This window comes from Ornithorhynchus anatinus, chromosome 19, assembly GCF_004115215.2.
Source record: "Ornithorhynchus anatinus isolate Pmale09 chromosome 19, mOrnAna1.pri.v4, whole genome shotgun sequence".
NCBI lineage: Eukaryota > Metazoa > Chordata > Mammalia > Monotremata > Ornithorhynchidae > Ornithorhynchus > Ornithorhynchus anatinus.
In genome coordinates, this window is record NC_041746.1 from 25532740 (window position 1) to 25553688 (window position 20949).

At 41.3% G+C, this 20949-nt stretch overlaps 1 protein-coding gene across 11 annotated transcripts in view; it reads left to right on the forward strand.

Annotated features, from left to right (window-relative positions):
* Window positions 1-20949, forward strand: part of DOP1A (DOP1 leucine zipper like protein A) — a 66564-nt gene that overhangs the window by 10870 nt on the left and 34745 nt on the right. For 8 of the 11 annotated variants that reach the window (XR_003753765.1, XR_003753766.1, XR_003753768.1 and 5 more), the window contains exons 2-14: window positions 353-546; window positions 2909-3090; window positions 4252-4422; window positions 5709-5898; window positions 6940-7038; window positions 9019-9118; window positions 10231-10340; window positions 11701-11809; window positions 14588-14708; window positions 15549-15668; window positions 17230-17344; window positions 17739-17768; window positions 18142-18375. Coding sequence is in view for 5 of the 11 variants with exons in the window: in XM_029047651.1 (XP_028903484.1) it covers window positions 409-546; window positions 2909-3090; window positions 4252-4422; window positions 5709-5898; window positions 6940-7038; window positions 9019-9118; window positions 10231-10340; window positions 11701-11809; window positions 14588-14708; window positions 15549-15668; window positions 17230-17344; window positions 17739-17768; window positions 18142-18375 (1719 nt within the window). In the remaining 6 variants the exon portion in view is untranslated. The remainder of the gene's footprint in view (window positions 1-352; window positions 547-2908; window positions 3091-4251; window positions 4423-5708; window positions 5899-6939; window positions 7039-9018; window positions 9119-10230; window positions 10341-11700; window positions 11810-14587; window positions 14709-15548; window positions 15669-17229; window positions 17345-17738; window positions 17769-18141; window positions 18376-20949) is intronic. The other 3 variants (XR_003753769.1, XM_039914824.1, XM_029047657.1) reach the window with 2 other exon arrangements.

Below are 20949 nucleotides of genomic sequence, written 5' to 3' on the forward strand. Positions count from 1 at the left end.
GTTCTAAGCACTGGGGTAGTTACAAGTCATGTCGAAGCAGGAGACATGAAATCCCCGTTTTACCGACGAGGTAACTGAAGCACAGAGAAGTTAATTGACTTGCCCAAGGTCACACAGCAGAGCAGCGATTAGAACCCAGATCGTCCGACTCCCACGGCCCTCACGAGGGCCACGCCGTGAGGTGTCAGGGCAAGGGACCAGTTATCCTGGGCCCTCTCAAACCTAACTCCCTTCCCGACCCCTCCCTCTCCTTCCCAGCCCCTCCAAGAATTCTAGAACTTTCCAGGCTGTTACCGCAGCCCGCCTGGATGACTTTCAAACCCTAACTTTCGGGAACGTTCCGCCCTTCCAGGGGATGATTTTACATGACGTGCAACGAGCTGGTCTCTAGCGGGACTCAGCGGGAGAATGAACACGGAGGAGCTGGAGTTACTGAGTGACTCCAAGTACAGGAACTACGTAGCCGCGGTCGACAAGGCACTGAAGAATTTCGAGTACTCCAGCGAATGGGCGGATTTGATTTCAGCACTTGGGAAACTCAACAAGGTACGCCCGGCTGAACCCCTTCTGGACAAGGGAGCAAAGGTCGGGAAAACCCGGGCCCGCTCTTTGGAGTCGATGGGGTTTTCTAAAAGATAAAAGTGTCTTAATTCAATAACGAGTTACAATGTGTACACCTTTTGGAATAAAATACGAGTAATTCGCCTCAGAATGGCAACAGCACTTTACACGGCACCGAGGTCAACTACCGTGCTTAATGCTAACGCTTAGTAGAGTGCTCTGCACACGGTAAGCGCTCAATAAATACGATCGAATGAATAAATGCAAGCAAAGTCACTTTTGTCTGGACCAAAAGTAGGGAGTGGGCAGAGATATTGAACTCCCATTTTTGTTTTTCTCTGCTATCTTATCCTACCGAAACTTTCTCCCTTGGTGGTTATTGTGATGATCTGGGGATGTGTTCAGCGCTTACTCAGTGTCAAGCCCCATCTAAGCATTCGGAGAGCTGGAATTTCCTTTCAAATGCCAAGTCTCCACTGTGTAAAACCAGTTTCCCTTTAGGGCAACTTCAGTGAAAACAGTGTCCGAAGACACAGGCTGGCTTAAGCAGAGGAGACTTTACTGTTTTGTGAGGTCCATGAATTCTTATTCCCTTACCTGTGATCTCCTAGCTACCGTTAGTGCCAATCAAGGGCATCGACCACCCAGTCCTACAGCCTTTCGCCTCTTTTGGCCCGATTTCTTGCCCTTGGCTAACACCCCTGGCCAACCAGGAGGCCATCTTTGGCTGTGAAATCCAATTATGGGTCTTCAGAGGAATGCCACTTGTAATGAAACAATAGTTTCTCTTTCAAGATTATTCCTAGATTAAACATTTACCATAACTAGTCGCCTTTAATGTTTTACTAATGTCCCCAGTCTTGTAATTGACATTTCTAAGTTCTCATTATGAAATTGTCATGAAATTGAAAAAGAAAGCTACCTTTCAGCCTTGGGTTTCCCTCAATTCCCTAGAAAGGCTTCCTGGGCCCTAACCACGTAGACCCAATCCCCATTTAAGTCGGAATTGCAATTTAGGGAATGAAAACCACTCAGTTTCTAAAACGTCCAAGCATTTCAGCACACTGGTAGTTTTGCTTTAAAATGAGCTACAATGACCCCATTCTGTGGATATTAGAAAAATCATCTCTCAATTTCTTTGATGACCTTTATGCCATGAAACATTTTAGGAATTAAGTATAGTGTCAATCTAATCATGCTGTACATTCATTTGCCTAAAAAGATAAGTAATCAGTTTACTGTATGCCTAGTATGTGAATATTAATTGATTTCAACAAAGAGAGACAGAGACGCAGCCTATCTGAATTACTAACAGTCTTCTGTGTGTCTGAACTCACAATGTACATTGTTGCTCTAAGAACCGTTTATGGAATGTTCGTGAAGGCACCAAAATTCCAACCAATATAGAATGTTCATGAAGGCCCCAAAATTCCAATATAACTACTCTTAGAACTGAGTTGCAAAGGCAGTTCTGTGCTCTATTATTGTATTTTGACTTATTTCCTATGAAACCACCACCCTTTTTTTTTTACTGGAGTGTTAAAATGTGGCCTTTTTCCACACTAGAGAAGTGTTCTAGGCCATGGTTGCACTTTTTCTCAGGAAATCAATATGGATATTAATTCCTTAGATAAATCTCTGACTTTCATTAATAGGAAGGGAAAAAAGTTTTTTCCCCAGTAGAAAGGTAAAAGGATTTTCACTGACTCCTTGGTTTTTCAGGGCAGTAAAAATGCTAGTCTTACTTTTAACATCATTACATAGAATTTTTAAATAAAAGTTTATTTGAACTACGAGGGTCTGCATGACTTAGTTTACTTATGTAGTTGATTCAACAGGAGGCTTCGTGGAATAAGCGAGCAGCCAAGGGACCGTATCTGATTTCCACCTGTATATTCTCTTCCTGCACTTAGTAGAGTCTCTGCCCACAGCACTTTTAATACGTAAAATTACTACTACAAGCGAAGTTGTTTTACTCTCCATGAACTCTTTTCTTACAACTGGCAAAAGTGTACAGAAATATTCTGTCAATATGGAGGAGGAGGAGAGAATAATTTGGGAAAGGAAAAAGGAAGAAAATAGCTAGACATGAAGAGATAGAGGAAACCAGTAATTATCTTGAACTTTTTTCATAGTTCAATTTTTGCACTGAAAATTTTACTGTTTACTATAATTATTACCATTATTAATGATCGCGTTGCTGATATTAGCATTTCTGACAGGTTTATCAGTGAGGAATGCACTATCTTACCAGTTAAACCTGGAGAACTAATCTCAAAAAATGTTAGAACAGCACAAAAATGTGATAATCAATGTGTTTTTCATTCACTGAACTGTTTTCCACCAGGTCTTGCAAAACAATGCAAAGTACCAAGTAGTACCAAAAAAGCTGACCATAGGTAAGCGTCTAGCACAATGCCTGCATCCAGCATTGCCGGGAGGAGTTCACCGGAAGGCGCTTGAAACGTATGAGATCATCTTCAAAATCATCGGTCCGAAGCGTCTGGCAAAGGATCTTTTTCTATACAGGTAATGGTCGGTCTCCAAGAAATATTAGAGCAGTATCTCTGTTACTCAGCCTCAGAACTGCCCAGTGAAATGATTTCTGTCATCCTTTTTTTTTAATGGATGCAAATGAGAGATGATCTATGCTTTAGGAAATTAAGTACAAAAATGAAATGTCTTCCATTTTTCTTCTAGAGCAGTAATTGAAATAATAAACTGCAAAGAGGAAGACCCCCATTTTTAATATCTTGGCTGCTGTACAATAAACATTGTACATCGTTTGTAATACCTCTTTAATCTGTGAAAGCAAAAAACTGGGCATTAATATGTTAATAGAACCAGAGGTTAAAGTCAGTCAAAGCCATTGTGAGCTGTAATCAAAAATTACCAACAACAGAATGCCGAGAGAGGAGCAAAGCTGTATTTAAAAAAAAAAGGCAAGAATCCTGCTTTTTTGTAGGCTGCAGCTGATGCACTGCTAATTGGAAAAGTTTGTCAATTTTTTTTGTAGTTGTCTTTTAGGGAGGCCTATAAAAAGGAAACGGAATTTTACAGAGCCACAGCGAGTGTTAACTCGAGACCTATTAGCTCAGGACATACAATGCCGTTTACCCAGAATGCATCAAAATAAATATTGGTGATGCTGCTGAAAGCCCTGTGTGGTGGGATATGGGATAATGCAGTGAATTAATGAATATTTACTAGGTAGTAATGTCTTGAATTTATTCACTGCTTTTATTTTTTCCAAAGCACTCATATTACCTATCTCATTTTGTTTTCACCACATCCCTGTGATGTAGACAGCTATTCTCCCCATTTTATAGAAACCGGGAAAAACGAAGCTCAGAGTGGCTAAGTGACTTGCTGCAGGTCACACAGCAGGCCTGTGGCAGAGCTAGGCTGAGGTATCCTGACTCCCTTTCCACTAGATCACAGTACCCAAAACACATTGCTGCTTAATAGGGTGGTCGTCCCTTTAGTGTTTTTAAACTGCCTGTATATACATATAAAAAAATTAATTTCCATTGAACCATCTAAGTTAGAATGCAGCCCAAAAAGACCATCTCTCTGACATATCCTCCCCTCTAAAATTGCTTTATGTGTACTATTAATTTCAATTGGGTGGCTATCGATTAATTTTTTGTAATAGTTATGTTAACTTTTTAATTTCTTTTTTTCCCACAGTTCTGGGCTTTTCCCTCTTCTTGCCAATGCCGCCATGTCCGTTAAACCAACCCTTCTTAGTCTGTATGAGATTTATTATTTGCCTCTGGGAAAAACATTAAAGCCTGGTCTGCAAGGGTTGTTAACAGGAATTCTTCCTGGTTTGGAGGAGGGCTCAGAGTACTATGAGAGGTAAGATGAAGGCTTGTGAATGAGTATTGTACAAAAAGTAGTTGGAGATCTGGTTGTACAGATATGTAGTGTGCTGTGGGCTGAGGGTGAAGTGCTAGAAGGGTACAGATCCAATTGCATAGGAAACGCGGAAGGGAGAGGAAGTAAGGGAAATGAAATGAGAGCTTAGCTGGGGAAGACCTCTTGGAGGAGATGTGACTTTATTAAGCCTTTGAAGTTGGGGAGAGTAGTGGTCTGTATACGAAGGGGGAGGGAGTTTCTGTACCAGTCTTTCCCAGGGAAACTTGAACAGACAGCCAAAAATCTCTTAGCATTGAAGTTATGCTCACCTCAACACAACAGCAAATGGTTGAACATGTGAGGAGAATTGACATCAGTAGGACACCCCAGAAACCTTATATGGTGAGCTGAAATGATGAAACTGAAAGTAAGGAGGTCCAAGAACACATTTTAAGGGTATGGTAAGCTAAAGACTTAGTGCTGCATCACAGCTGACAAATGGGGGTTGATCGCTAGCATGGCCTCTTGTAATCCAGAAAGGAGCCTCTCTTTTGAGTAGACACTTGGTCAGAATCATGAGAAGAGGAGACAAAAGAGAAAAAAAAACAGTGCCAAGCACTAGTAACAACAAATAAGATAGCTTAGCAAGGGTCAGTTTTGTATGTGGTCAGGCCTTTAGGTCCATATCAGCCTTTTCAGCCTCACATGTATCAGGTGGATTTCACCGTCAGCTGCATCTTCTTTGACTTCAAGGTCTTTTTCTGTCGTCTCATCTTTCTCAGTCTCTGGGTTTCTGTCTTTGTTTCTCTCTCTGGTTTTCCCACCACTGTGACCACTATCGGTGTGAATGCCGAAATATTTGAGGAATATTTCAAGCTAACATACCGGATCAATAAAAATATATGATCTGTAATAACAATAACAACCTTGTTAAGCACTTACTATTTGCCAAGCACTGCTAGTAAGCACTGGGATAGATACAAGAGAATCTGTTCCCACATGGAGCTCACAGTATGTAGGAGGGAGAACTGGTATCGAATCCCTGTTTTGCAGATGAGGGAACCGAGGCACAGAGAAGTTAAGTGATATGCCCAAGGTCCGGTTAAGTGGTGGAGCCGGGATTAGACCCCAGGTCCTCTGGCTCAGACCTGTGATCTTTCCACTAGGCCACACTTAAGAACTTTCCGGGCAGAACATACACTAGCCTGACAACAGTGTGTTTTTAAAGGAGATCTTTTAGTCAACCACCCTCTCTCTCTTTCCTTGTTTTTCTAATTCAACCTCAGAACGAACACTCTGTTGGAGAAGGTCGCTACAGCAGTCGATCAGTCAGCCTTCTATAGTGCCCTGTGGGGTAGTCTTCTCACCAGCCCCGCTGTCCGCTTACCTGGAATCACCTACGTTCTGTCTCATCTGAACCGAAAGCTTTCCATGGAAGACCAGCTTTATATCATCGGCAGCGATATCGAATTAATGGTAACGTGATGTCAAAAGCGTTTTTGCCAAAAGGTGTCCGGGGCGATCGCGGTTTCCCTGCATGTCCCTGTGGTTCCATCAAAATCCCATAGACCAAGACAAGTCAGGAGTGTGTTTTCCCTCTGCTCCCTCCTCCTAAAATAAAGCACCCTGTACATGTTAGACAACGACAAGAACTTTGTTGGGAGAGGTCCCACAATCATGTCGCCTGGAGAGGGAGGGCTGAAAGCTCTTTCTAAGGCTCAAGGACATTCTTTAATTGGTATCAAAAACAATCACCCAATAAAAGCAGTTCACAAAGACAGGTTTTTCAAATAGAAAAATCTGTTTTTCCTCATTTCTCATTTACTTTTCTGCCCTTCCCATTTCATATTCCATTATCTACCTTCCGAGTTCTTGCTTTCCCATAAACTACAAATTTCAAAAGCAAGCTTTTACTGTGGTTCATAATTCCTAGTTTTAAAAAGGATCGTATAGTCTTTTTTTTAGAAGTCTTTCACCACTTAACGATCTTTGATTCACCCAACTCTTTGGCTATTTGGCCATCTGATATCAGCCGTTCCTGCATTTCCGCTTCTCACAACCTTCTCTTGGGCAAGACTTCATGGCATTCACCTCCAGTCTTCATATTTACTCTGACCTGTAGTTTTTCATAAATTGCTAGCCCATACCATTTCCCATGTTTTCTTCCCAGTTTAACTTGTACATTTTTTTTTAAAGTTTCTTTTGTTCTACAGTACATCGCTCTCTGGACCTGATAGTGCTGTGTTCTTAAAATTTCTTTATATTGAAGCATCTCTTTCTTTTGTCTCAAGATCAGTCCTCAGTATGTCCCATTTCATTATTATCTTGTAAGCTTCTCGGCCACAGATGCTCAACTTCCTGATTTTCTTCTTTTCAACAGAAAAGAAGCTTTCCACCATTTTTTCAACTCTGGGAAATGTGCTTTAAAATGCTTGTCTTCACTCTGCTTCCATGGCTGGTCCCCAAATTAAAATACATACAGATTAAACCAGCGTTTAAACGGCCCTCTCATTTCAGGTAGAAGCAGTGAGAACCTCAGTGCTGGATTCAAGTGTCCTGGTACAGAGAAGCACACTGGACCTCATACTCTTCTGTTTCCCTTTCCATATGAGTCAGGTAAACCGTCATGATGGGAATTCACTGGCCAGAGGGCATATGCTTGTTTAAGATAGTCTCTTCTGTTTGAACAAAGGAGTATGTGGAAATCAAAGTCGTGTTAAGAGAAGCAGCGTAGCTAAGAGAAGCAGCGTAGCTCAGTGGAAAGAGCACGGGCTTTGGAGTCAGAGGTCATGAGTTCGAATCCCAGCTCTGCCACTTGTCAGCTGTGTGACTGTGGGCAAATCACTTAACTTCTCTGTGCCTGTTACCTCATCTGTAAAATGGGGATTAAGACTGTGAGCCCCACGTGGGACATCCTGATTCCCCTGTGTCTACCCCAGTGCTTAGAACAGTGCTCGGCACATAGTAAGCACTTAACAAATACCAACATTATTATAATCCAATGATAATGGAATTTATTAAATACTTAAAACCACTGTACTAAGGGCCAGAGTAAATATATGACAGATTGGACAGAGTCATCCCATATACAGGCTTCATTGTCTAAGAGGGAGGGGGAATAGGCAATTTTATTCCCATTTTGCGGAAGAGAAAACTGGGGCCCAGCGATCATATGTGTAAGCTCATTGTTGTCAGGGAATGTGTCTGTTATAGTGTGCCCTCAAAAGCACATAGTACAATCCTCTGCACACAGTAAGTGCTCTATACTTTGACTGACTGAATATGTGGGGCTTGCCCAAGGTCGTCCGGCAGGACTAGAACTTGGGTCTCCTGACATTCAATCCCAGTCTCTTTCCACTAGGCCATCTGCCTCCCCAGATCTTGTTTGGGAACCCAAAGCGAACTGATTAGTTTTGCTAAGAAATGGGTGATGAGTTGGGCCCGCTTAGACTGTGAAAGAGTTTCAAAAATCCACCTGTAGTTAATCTTCTTCTAGTTGAGTATTACCAATTAATATTAAAAGGCAAAGGGGCAGTAATCCAGGCACTGTCATTCTTAGTGTCACCCTCCTTGTGGACAGGGATCGTGTTTTCCAGTTAACTCTGTTGGGATGTACTCTCCCAAGTGCTTACTGCAGGGCTCAGCACACAATAAGCACTCAGTATATTCCACAGATTGATCGATTACCGTAGCTGCCACCTCAGGTAAACTCAGCCCCAAGTGGGATTTGGGGAGTCCCTCGTGATGAGGAGTTGTCTTGCAATTTGGGATTGAGAGTCAAGGTGCCAGTGAGGGCTTGAGCACAAATTTCTACTTCCTCCCCCTTCTCCTCCCCATGTGACCCCCACCCTGGTTGACTTCAGCGTATCAAGCCATCAGTGGTGTTTATTGAGAGCTTACTGTGCAGGACACGGTACTGAGTGCTTGGGAGAATATAATACAGTAGAGTTAAGGAACATGAAAGGGCACTAATTGCCCCTGACTAGTTGCCCCAGGACTGTGTAGAGCAGCGGGGCAGGATTGGGCTTCTCAACATAGTAGGTAGGTGTAAAACAGTGACCACAATTACTATTTATCGTGATTAAGTTGTCTTGTTTTTCCTCCGTCCGTCTCCCCCGATTAGACTGTAAGCCCGTCAATGGGGAGGGATTGTCTCTATCTGTTGCCGAATTGCACATTCGAAGCGCTTACTACAGTGCTCTGCATATAGTAAGCGCTCAATAAATACTATTGAATGAATGAATGAACAGAAGAAATATTTTCTTTGCAACCAAAAATCTGGATAATAAGAAAGTAAATCGGTAATAAAGTAGAAGTAGTAAGTACGTGGGCCAACATTTTTTTAGAAAATGTGGCAAAGTATTTTGAGGCATGTTCCTCAGGGATACCGTGTCTCGTTCTTAATCAATCGGGGTATTTATTGAACACTTACTTTCTGCAGAGCACACTGTACTGAGTGCTTCAGCGAGTACAATACAACAGAGTTGGTAGACACATTTCCCGCCCAGAGTGAGCTTACAGTCTAGAGGATGCGAGAGAGAGGCTCAGTATGTTCTTATCGGTAATTAAATGAAGGTCTCCTTTGAACGTTTTCAGGCTACTCGGCCAGACATGATCAGGATCCTGTCAGCGGCGCTTCACGTGGTACTGAGGCGAGATATGTCACTGAACCGAAGGCTCTATGCCTGGCTTCTTGGTAGGTGTCTGCTCGCTGTTTCCTCAGGCATGATATTTTATATGAAATGGTGAACAATTCTGTGGCTTGTGATGACACTGCTCTGGCTTATACAGATTAAAAAGATCAGTCCTGTCAATGGACTAAATGAGTCATATGAGGAAAATGCAGAGGTTATTGGAGAGGAAAACACTAGGTATATTTCTCTGGAATTTTTGAACTAATATTTCTTGAAAGCACCCAATTCAGCCTCTGCATTCAAATTGTACTTTAATGATATACGGAAGCCCTTTAAGGGAGCTGGGTGTGGGGTCGGAGCAGTTTGTGTGTGTGCTGCCGATAGCATGGTCACTGCCGCTCTACTCGTGGGCCAGCTTCTCCACGTGGGCTTACAGAGGACCGCTGGGGCAAAGAGGAACAGGCGAAGTGTCACCGCCCAAGTACCGATTCTCCCTCCAAAGCAGGCACCCGCTTGCTTCGAATGGAGAATACAGGATGTTGCTGGGCTGCCTGCTCAGGAATCCTGGACCTTTATAGGAACAAAGCAAATGAAGACTTTAAAGGGAGGTATATGCCATTAGCTCTGGGCCCCAAAAGAAGGTGTGGAAAGAACTCGAGTGAGACATTGCCACCTTCCACACTTTGGTGGTGTTTCCGCCCAGCCCTTATGGCCGTGTGCCCTTGGAAGCTCGGAAAAGGGAAAAAAACCACCGTTGCCCCTTTGCGCTGACAATGCAAAGGGATTCTCCCCTTGAGCAAGGAGAATTATTGGAATGCTCAGCCAGGCCCTGCCACATCGATAACACACAATGGCCCACTCTATCTTTAGAAAGGTGATTTAGCATGCTTGTTCAAGACTCTAGGAGACGCATAGATTACGAATTTGCCCCCCGGGACTACGTTTCACTCATTGCAAAAAAAAAGAAAGAAAAAACCAAACCTCCTTTTATTAAACTATATAAAATGGTTTCTCTTGCTGACATGATGTGGACTACAAATTGGTAAGTGTTCATTGCCCTTCTCGAGATTTACTATTTTAAACTGGTAAAGCTCGGCATTGAGGCATGGTAGGGTTAGACCCCACTGCAAATAATAGTAAATTGAGATGTATTTTGTCGTTTGTTTATTTGGAGGCTTTGATAACAATGGGGCTATAATAGGACCCAGAAGCACGAGACACAGTAATCCCGAGGAACACGCCTCGTACTACTTTGCCACCTTTTCTAAAGAAATGTTGGTCCAGGTACTCAATACTTCTATTTTCTTACTGACTTACTGTCCTATTATCCAGATTTATGGTTGCAAAGGAAATACTTCTTCTGTTAATTATTCGAACCCACAAAATACAATGTCTCCACTTTCATCTCCTCACATGTGAATAATTACTGTAATTGGGCTACGTACAGAGTGGTAGTTGTCTGGACTGAATGTTTTAGAAAAGACAGTCATCTCCATAAACCTGTGCTGGTATGCTCTTTCATTTGAGAGAAGAGACTTGTCTGAATTTAACTCAGTCCGAAAAGACGGTGAGTGTAAGATTCCTCATCGTAAGAAGAATAGAAGGAAATATTTTCAAGTCCCATTCCTGGCCCATGCAGTGCTTCTTTCTCAGGGATTGATGTACTTTAAATTTTGTGGCTATTGTCTTGTTGAGTTATGGAAGATGTGGATCAGGCTGTGTAGAATTTGGAGTTATTGGATAATGGCAGTGTTTTCTCCCCGCAGCTCCAGAAATGGTTACAATGAACCACTTCATTCTGCTCCAGGGGTTCACAAGTAGAAGTAGAAATAAATTAAGTTTAATCCCAGTTACTCTTTTGACTCGGCGCTAGAGCTGCCGCCCAGGTTGTCAGATGTGATGGAACTCTTTCTTCTCTTTTGTCTTTGCTGTTGTTGCCAAGAAATGATTTTCCTTTCCTCATTCCCTTTGGCCTCGTTGTAAGAAATCATTTTCTTTCCCCCCTTCCGGTCTGCCTTCTTGTACCATTATTTCTCCTACTGAGGAAATTTCAAAGCAACTTGAACACCGATGAAAATCTGGTCAGATTAGCTCCGTAGAGGAACACTTATGGGCCTTGAGAATTGGGTAACTTTTGGACAAAGCACCTCTTTGTAAACGCTCAGAGATGCTATGATTAGTGTGGCTGAAACAATTTGTTCATGGCGATTAGATGGTATGTGGGGTAGAAATATTGTTAAGTACCCACAATCAATCGGCTAGCCTTCTCTTGGGTGTTGCATTGTCATTTTCCCGGCCTTCCAAAACAGTTTGAACGATTAATATTATTTCCCATTCCATTTCATCATCACACATGTAATTTCTCATAGAGGATAAAACTGTGTGATTATGTACATCCTGCAGCATTTTTCTAACCTGAGGGCGTGAAGTTATTCCATGGGAAATAGCCAGGCATTCAGAATGAGCTTCATTAAGAAAATAGGCCCGACTCCAATGATGAGTGGTTTCACTTTTTATTCACTATTGTATTTCTTGAGCGCTTACTGTGTGCAAAGCACTGTACTAAGAGCTTTCATGATTTCATCATTCTATCTTCAGAACATCGTCTTTATCTGTATTTGACTTGTGACATTTGTCTTCTAAGGCAATGGTGGGGATCCTTCAAGTGAATGGATTTGGAGAAGAAAGCACATTAATGCAGGACCTCAAGCCTTTTCGCATTTTAATCAGTTTACTGGACAAACCTGAGTTAGGTAATACGCTATCCGATCGTGTAAATGTCACTTTTTAATGAAGTTTTGGACTGAACCACTGCCAAAGTCCTGATTGTATGTTAGAGTCACCTTGAAGTCATGGTTTTCAGGTGTTTTTTTAACTGGTGTTCTAGCAACAAGATAAAAGAATCTTGAGTTGTCTATTTTATACATTATGTAAAGTGCAAGCTCTTGAGCAAGCTAAGAAAAATATGGAAGGGTTTTAAATGTTTACATTTCCAACATGGGTTTTCTGGTGGCGTGTGAACTGGTAATTAGAAGGTCAGCCACCTTGGCCTGGAGCTTAACTAGTGATAATGATGGTATTTGTAAAGTGCTTACTATGTGCCAAGCACTGTTCTAAGCGCTGAGGTAGATACAAGATAATCAGGCTGTCCCACTTGGGGCTCACAGTTTCAATCCTCATTTTCCAGATGAGTTAATTGAGGCCCAGAGAAGTGAAGTGACCTGCCCAGAGTCACACAGCTAGTGTGTGGTGGAACGAGTAGTGGAATTAGAACCCATGACCTCTGACTCCCAAGCCCGTGCTCTTTCCACTAAGCCATGCTGCTCCTGTGCAGCTTTCACTGGGAAATGTGGAAAGTTTAAAATATGGAGATGACTCTGTGGCTTCTTGAATGTGTCAGATCAGGATGGTTCTTATCATTTGAACTTCAAGGCCACCTAGTGATGCTGGAGCCACAGTCAATCAATCAGTGGTATCTATTAACGCTTACTATACTGAGCACTTGGGAGAGTATAGTGTACAGAGTTGTAAATGGCCAAAAATGCCCTCCCCTGAAATCCCCAGCCCTTTCTTAGTCAATTTATTTGTGGTGAGGGCGGGCAAGGAGAAAGAAGGAAAAAGATCTTTGTGTATTTTCTACTTAGTGGGTGGTTTGCTCTTGTTCTGACACCTGCCAATGAGTGGTAAATTGCTTCCAGGGACAAAAGCTGCTATACTGTCCCTGTGAAATGAAATATTGATAAATACCACCCTCCGATGCAACCCAAGGACGAGCAAGAAAGCATTTCCTTCATTGTTTCATATTTCCATTGTTTTCCCCAAAGCCACCGTGGCAGGCCTTTCCTCTGGCTCCTCTTTTGCAAGGCCTAGCCCAGTCTGAAAGCATCACATCTTGAGACGACATGTATCGGGGAAGACTAGGAGTCAGGAGACCTGGATTTTAATCCCAACTCTGCCGTTTTCCTACTGTGTGTCCTTGGGCAAGTCATTCAACCCTTCAGTACCTCAGTTTCTTCCTCTGTAAAATGAGGATAAAATAACCATTCTCCTGCCCTCTTAACCTGTGAGCCCTATGTGGGGCAGGAATCGAGTCCAACCTGATTATCCACAAGGGTTGGCACATAGTTAAGGGCTTAACACATATTGTTATTTTTGTTACTATTCTCCATTTCAGGTTTTTCCAATCTGTGACCGTCACTGTTTACCCTAAACCTCTGTGGCCTCAAACTGTACAGTAGGGGGTTTTGGTCAGTGATGGTAGTTGAGGAGAGAGAAAATAGATAAGATCATAAAGCAGCATGGCTTAGTGGAAAGAGCATGGGCTTGGGAGTCAGAGATCGTGGGTTCTAATGCCGGCTCCTCCACCTGTCAGCTCTGTGACTTTGGGCAAGTTTCTTTACTTCTTGTGCCTCAGTTACTTCATCTGTAAAATGGGGATTATGACTGTGAGCCCCACGTGGGGCAACCTGATAACCTTGTATTTACCCCAGGGCTTAGAACAGTGCTTGGCACATAGTAAGCACTTAACAAATACCGTCATCGTCATCATCATCATCATCAAAGAAACAACATCCTTAAATGGAGGGATAATAACTTTGTATCATGAAAATGACCTGGGTTTTGATGATATATGCTTGTACACAGCATCACCTGTTGTTTCTATTGAGAAACTTGAGTGGATCCATGAGGAAAATCCTATTGGAGGGATCTTTAAAGAGGAAAAAGATCCAAGGGGCCCTGTATAAATAGTCTTCTGAGGATGCATCAAAAATATTTAGGACCGAATCCCTGAGTATTCCAGTTAAAAGCAGGGTGGCCTAGTGGAAAGTTCACAAGCCTTGGAGTGAGGAGACGTGCATTCAAATTCCAGCTCTAGCACTTACATGCTGAGTGACCTTAAGCAAGTCACTTAACTTCTCTGGGTCTCAGTTATCTCATCTGGAAAATGGGGATTAAATACACATTCTCCACCTTAGATTGTGAGCCCCATGTAGGGCAGGTACTATTTGATCTGCATATATCGTATCTTTTTTTTGTATTTTTAAAGCACTTACTACGTGCCAGGAACTGTACTAAGCATTAGGGTAGATACAAGCTAATCACGTTGGACATAGTCCGTGTCCTGCATGGGGCTCACAGTCTTAAGCCCGATTTTACAAATGAGGTAACTGAGGCACAGAAAAGTTAACTGACTTCCTAAGGTCACACAGCAGACAAGTGGCAGGGCTGAGGTTAGAACCCTGCTCCTTCTGACGCCCAGGCCTGTGCTGTATCCACTAGGCCATGCTGCTTAGTGCGATGTAGGCCACATAGGGCTTAACAAATACCATGCTATTATTATTATTGTTATTATTATTGTCCTTCAGTTATTATTTTACAAGATGCACAAAAAAGGTTCACATTTCCTTTTTCTTCGTTATCTGAGCTAGAAATATTTCAATTGCACAAGTTTGTGATTTGGGTGCAATTTAGAAAAAAAGTGTCAACTAATGCAAGTTTACCCTGTATTTCATTTTTCATATTCACTTAAGGACCTGTAATCTTAGAGGATGTATTGATTGAAGTATTTAGAACATTGTACACACAGTGCAAAGCAGAATTGGATCTCCAGGTGGAACCCCCCTTCAGCAAAGATCACGCCCAGCTTAGCAGGTAAATTAAAAACAAAATGACCTGTACAACTTTGTCCCTAGACCTGACCATAGAAGACAGGATGGGTATTATCTTAGTACTAAACTGATCACAGAAAATAAAGATTCTATTTTATGAAAGTTATATTCTAACCTAAAAAAAAAGAGAAGCAGTTTGGCCTTGTGGATACTGCATCAGCCTGAGAGTCAGAAGGATCTGGGCTCTAATTCTGGCTCCACCACTTGTCTGTTTTGTGACCTTGGGCAACTGCCCAGTTCTTCAGTTACCACCTCTGTAAAATCGGAATTAAGACCTGTGAGTCTCATGTGAGACATGGACTTTGTCCAAACTGATTAGTTTGCATCTACCCCGGCGCTTAATACAGTGCCTGCCACTTAGTAAGCGCTCAGTAAATACCATTAAAACAAAATCTTTTAGATGTCTATCATTCAGTACAATAAACCTCAAATAATTACACCCATTTCTCCCCAAATACAAGGGTTATCATCTCACAGAGTTCTGAGACAAGGAAATCTGATGTCCTAGTATTCACCCTATAGCTGACATCCTGCATGCAAGCAGAAATGTTTCTTCCAACAGTGCTTTGCTCTGAATCCAGACTAATATGCAGTGGTGGAAGAGTAGTCTGTAATTGTGTCATTATGTTTAATCCCTATACTTAGCGAAAACACGTTGTGGTTCATCAAAGTATATTATCGTGTGTTTTACGTAATTGGAGGAATATTATTTTTGCTGTGTAACTCAGGTTATCAATCATATTTCCACAATTTTTCTATATTGCCTCATTCTTTGGGAAAAAGTTGGCATAAATGCTTTTTAGCTTTTCTTCTTCCTTTTTAGCAAATTGAGGGAAAATAAGAAAACAGCAGAGCTGATTAAAACTGCCAATCTTCTCTTCAATTCCTTTGAGCCTTATTATATGTGGGATTACATTGCCCGTTGGTTTGAAGAATGTTGTAGGTATGTGAATAGTATGCTATTTTTCTAAGGAGTGAGGATAAATTCATAATGAGATGTTTTCTTTAAGTTTTGCTGATGATCGCTGAAGATTTGCTATGCTAAGCAAAAGTAAAAGTAATTTATACACTGCCTATAAATAAGCTTGTTCTTAAATGAAAATGTGGGTTCATTTTAAAGTATTTAGTTTAACATTAAAATATTCTGCCACACTTCAGTAGTAATAAACTAAAATATAGAAAGTAAGCATGAAATAAGGAGGAATAACACAGCAGTACGAATGCTTACATCACACTGGTACCCAGGCACTTATATTCCACAGCAACCTCCTCACTCACCTCCCTGCCTCCTGTCTCTCCCCACTCCAGTCCATACTTCACTCTGCTGAGCAGATTATTTTTCTAAAAGAAATTCGGTTCATGTCTCTCCCACTCCTTAAGAACCTCCAGTGGTTGCCCATCCATCTCCACATCAAACAGAAGTTCCTCACCGTCGGCTTTAAGGCACTCAATCAGATCGCCCCCTCCTCCCTTACCTTGCTGAATTCCTGCTACAACCCAGCCCATACACTTCACTCCTCTAATGCCAACCTCCTCACTGTATCTTGATTTTGTTGCCAACCCCTTATCCATGACCTCCCTCTGGCCTGGAACTCTCTCCCCCTTGGTATCCGACAGATGTTCACACACTCCACCGTCAGAGCCACCCAAAAATCACACCTTTTCCAAGAGGCCTTATACAACTATGCCCTATTTCTCCCGCTTATTCTCCCTTTTATATTTCCTATGCATTTGGAGCAGTATCCCTTAAGGTCTTGTTATTCATCCCACCTTATGTACCTATCCTTATTCTCTGCCATTACACCTCTCTGTAGTGTATTTTAAAGTCTATCTCCTCCTCTAGACTGTAAGCTCCTTGTGGCAGGAATCGTGTACATCAACACTGTTGTGTTGTACTCTCCCAGCTGCACTAATACAGTGGTGGGCACACAGTAATCTCCCAATCAGTACCTTTTATTGACTAATATTTAGTTCAGTTCATTCTTATTTGAAGATGAGGCCAGAGAAAATTATATTTATTCATGTGTAGGTGTAGCTTAAAAGACCTGATATCTTCGTGCACACACAAATCTGTACCTTGTTGTGCTGATGTGAATAGTTTTGTAATCTTGAAGGTTTTGCTTGGAAAGAGCCACTCTCCTGAAAACTGAAGGAAGCCAGACTAGTCTGCCTTCCACTGTTATCTTCCAACATCTGTCAATTAATCAGTGGTATTTTATTGAGTACTTACTGTGGGCAGAACTCTGTACTAAGTGGTTGGGAGAGTACAATTCATAAAGAGCATACAGTGTAGAGGAGGAAACACATTAAAACCGGTTTCCAAAATCACCATTTCCACTTCAGGATGCTGGAGCATCGAGATAAATGTGTTGTATTTGTTCAGCATGAAATGAAGTTACATGGCTTTATAAACGCATTTTAAGAATTTGCCCTGGCTTCTGACAGGGAAATTTGATTTTAGGTGCATTACATCCTGCTTAACAGATTGTACTTTTTCTATGTAGGAGGACACTACATGCCAGACTTCAAAATGGCCTTGGAGATGGTAGTGAACCATCTGAGTTACCACTGACCAATTTCTGCCTACTGGTGGATTTTTTGTTGGATATTGTCTCCTTGGTAAGAGCCCTCCCTTCCCCCTGCTTGAACCAAGTATTTTTAGGCAATACAGTCCTTATCTTAATGAGACAACGTTGTCAGAAAATTGGTACTTTGAGAAATGAATGAATTTTAATGGTTTTTGTTTTAGGAATACTTTTAAATTTTATTTTAGAAGGTATTTCTTCCTCTCTCTGTCTTGCCTACTGATTTTTTTTTTTAAATGGGGAAATGTAACTTGCTGTTTTCTTAACTGGATATCATGTAATTCACATTCTGATGAATTTTGACTGTGTATTATTCTGATATTCTTGATTTTCTTTAGTGATTATCTTTATTAAATCATTTCATTGAAGACTGTTGGAACTTTTTTCCCTGTTTTCTCTCTTCAATTCTTTGCTTTCTCATTTCAAAGCCTACTAGAAGTATGAGGGTGCTGTGTCAGGTATGACATCCAGCCTGTTTTTCCTTTAGACATTTATTAATTATATTTGCTTTTATATTTAAATTTGGGGAATGTCATGAATAAAACCAGGGGAAAATTCACACAATTATTTACTGGGTAGTAATTGTACATTAAGAATTTGGGGGCAAAAAAGTCTTTAGAAATTCCGTAGTTTAAAATGAATTGATGGGGTTAGCATTATAAAATGAAAAAGAACAGGTTATTTAAGAACTTGAATCATAACTACTCTGCACACAGTAAGCGCTTAATAAATACGATTGAATGAACGAACTAAAGTTTCAGTAAATGGACCGAATCTATTAGATGTCATTTTAATTATTTTTTTTTTTCCATTTCACCATCTTTTCCTTAGGAGACTTATATCGAAATACAAACAGAACACTTGCCCCAGTTGCTGCTACGAATGATTTCTGCACTGACAAGCCACCTGCAGACTTTGCACTTGTCTGAACTAACAGATTCTCTCAGGCTCTGTTCGAAGATACTGAGCAAGGTTCAACCCCCACTCCTCTCTGCAGGGCCTGATGGTATAGCGCACTTTCCAAGAGGTCAGACCAGTTCTCTCAAGGAATGGGAAGACAAAAAGGTAACGGGTTTGTGGCTCTCGGGTCGCTGTTCCTATTGCATTTTTGAATAGCAGGAACTCTGAGAAGAGAAATGTTTTCTTGTCTTTTAGCAAGTTAGCCAGGATCAGAGTCTTCTGGAAATTTCAGGTGCCCTAGAGTAGGGCTGTTTCTTTAGAGCTAAACCTCCAGACTGCTCCCCTTCTAGTCTGTCATCTCGTTGTGAGACCTGTTTTCCAATTCTTTTATATTGTACTCTCCCAAGCACTTAATACAGTGCTCTACACACAGAAAGCACTCAATAAATAGCAGTTGATTAATTGATTGACCTAGGCTTGACCATTCGGGCAGAGATATGACCAATTCTTTTCCACTTCCCACTAAAAGCATTAGCCTTATGAAAGCAGCATGGCCTAGCGGGAAGCACAGTGGGCCTGGGAGTCAGAGGTACTGGATTCTAATCCTGATTCCGCCACTTGCCTGCTCTGTGACCTTGGGCAAGTCACTTAACTTTTCTGTGCCTCAGTTTCTTCATCTGTAAAATGTGGACTCAGTACCTGTTTTACCTCTTAATTAGACTGTATGCTCCATGTATGACATAAACTGTGTCTGACCTGATTCTTATATCTACTCCAGTGCTTAGAACAGTGCTTCACACAAGTAAACAACAGATACCATAATAATTAATAGTAGTAGATTTACTCTATTTGGTACCAACTCTATTCCTTGCAGTTGTGTTTTTTTCTTGTTGGGTGTTTTGTTTTTTTTCCTGCGGTCTGGTTTGAGTCACTACTGCTTTATCTCATTTAGGGCCATGCCACACTCTCCTCTGCCTGGTGCCCTGATGATGCCCATTTCCAAAGCGGGCATTCCATTCATGTCTCCAGTTGAGAGGAACTGAACAATGAACAAGCAGGCCAGCAGCAGTTCTTTGCATTTTGAAGAGCAGATTTTCAATCGGGAATTTAAAGTGTCAGGTTAACTTAGCAGGATATACATAGCCTGACACTTTAAATTTATATATATATGATTGAAAGTCCCTCAGGCAGGTTATAGAAATATGGTCTAGGAACAACTTTAAATAGTATGTAAGTTCTAAGCCAAATGAATGCCAAATGAAGGAAATTTTAATGCTCTTTTCTTGCATTGCTTTTAATCAAAAGAAAGAACAATGTCAAAGTACATGTAATGAAGGAAAATTACATTCGAGAAAGACAGATATTAAGTTTGAACTGATCGTATTTGAAATCATTTCAAATAAGCGTTATTACATTTAGCCACCTCTTTTTCTTGAGTCTTGGGCCTAGTCTTGCTGACAACTACTTGTGTACATATCTGTAATTTATTTCTATCAATGTCTGTCTCCCCACCTCTAGACTGTAAGCTTGCTCTGGGCAGGGAATGTGTCTGTTGTTGTATTGTACTCTCCTGAGCGCTTAGTACAGCGCTTTGCACACAGTAAGCACTCAATAAGTATGACTGAATGAATGAATTTCCCAAATACAATTTCAAAGGGATTTATCATGTTATCTGAGGGATAAACTGTAGAAATTTCATTGGTTTCTTCATCAGTCTTTAGTACTGGCATTTTAGTTCAATCAACCAGTGGTATATATTGAGCACTTACTGTGTGCAGAGCATTATACCAAGCATTTGGAGGAGCATAATACAATCCTGCCATAAGGGTTGGGAGGATTAAATGGAGATTAATTCAGGCAGGGTCACTGAGACATAAAGTGTTCCCAATCTGAAGAAGGGGAAGACAGACCACAGGAAAAAAAATATAGGCTAATAATGAAATGAAAGCAACAATAAAGAAGAACCATCTGTTCCACCACACCTCATCTAAGAGATCACCACCCTCCCAACGCTCCCAGTGTGGTTCAGGGCCTTTCAAGACCTGATGGGAAATGGTAAACTCAGTTATCCAGACTGTGGATCAAGACTGCGGGGCCTTCATAAGGGGTCTGGATGGAAATCGGAGTTAACTAGCTAAGATCTTTGACCTTGCGTAACCCTGTGATCTGGGCACCCCTCTCATTGGTCTCCAGACCAAGTGTAACCTACCCGTTTCTCCAGCGCTTCCTGGATAACCTCAATTTTTCAGACTAGCCAAGGTATCTGCACTGGTTTTACACCCTGTGAATTTTAGATAATTTTTAACACAGCCCGGTATTATCAAATGTTTGCAGCTTTTTGCTAATGTGAGATTTGCAGCCCTCAAATCGGCTTTATGTAAATTCAGCGGGGTAGTATGTGTGGTTTTAAAAATGTTTTATAGAGGAAAAAGTTATAGCAATAAATAGATCCTTATGACAGCAATGCCTTTGAGCACTTTGCCATATTTCTTTAAACTGTTGTATATTAATTGGCATTTAAACTTTTAGCACATTAACTCCGTGTTTTGTGAAGGGTGGGATGCTTGGAATCTGGGGTTATTGGAATAAAATCACACAGAGGAGAAGTTAGGGTAACTGATGAAAAATGGAGTAGCCACCCTTGGAATGAAATGAGATTCTAAACTCTGAGAATATTGTAAGAGAGAGTCTTATACTGGTGACAGAGTCGATGATCAACCAGAGTGTCAACTTTTCAAT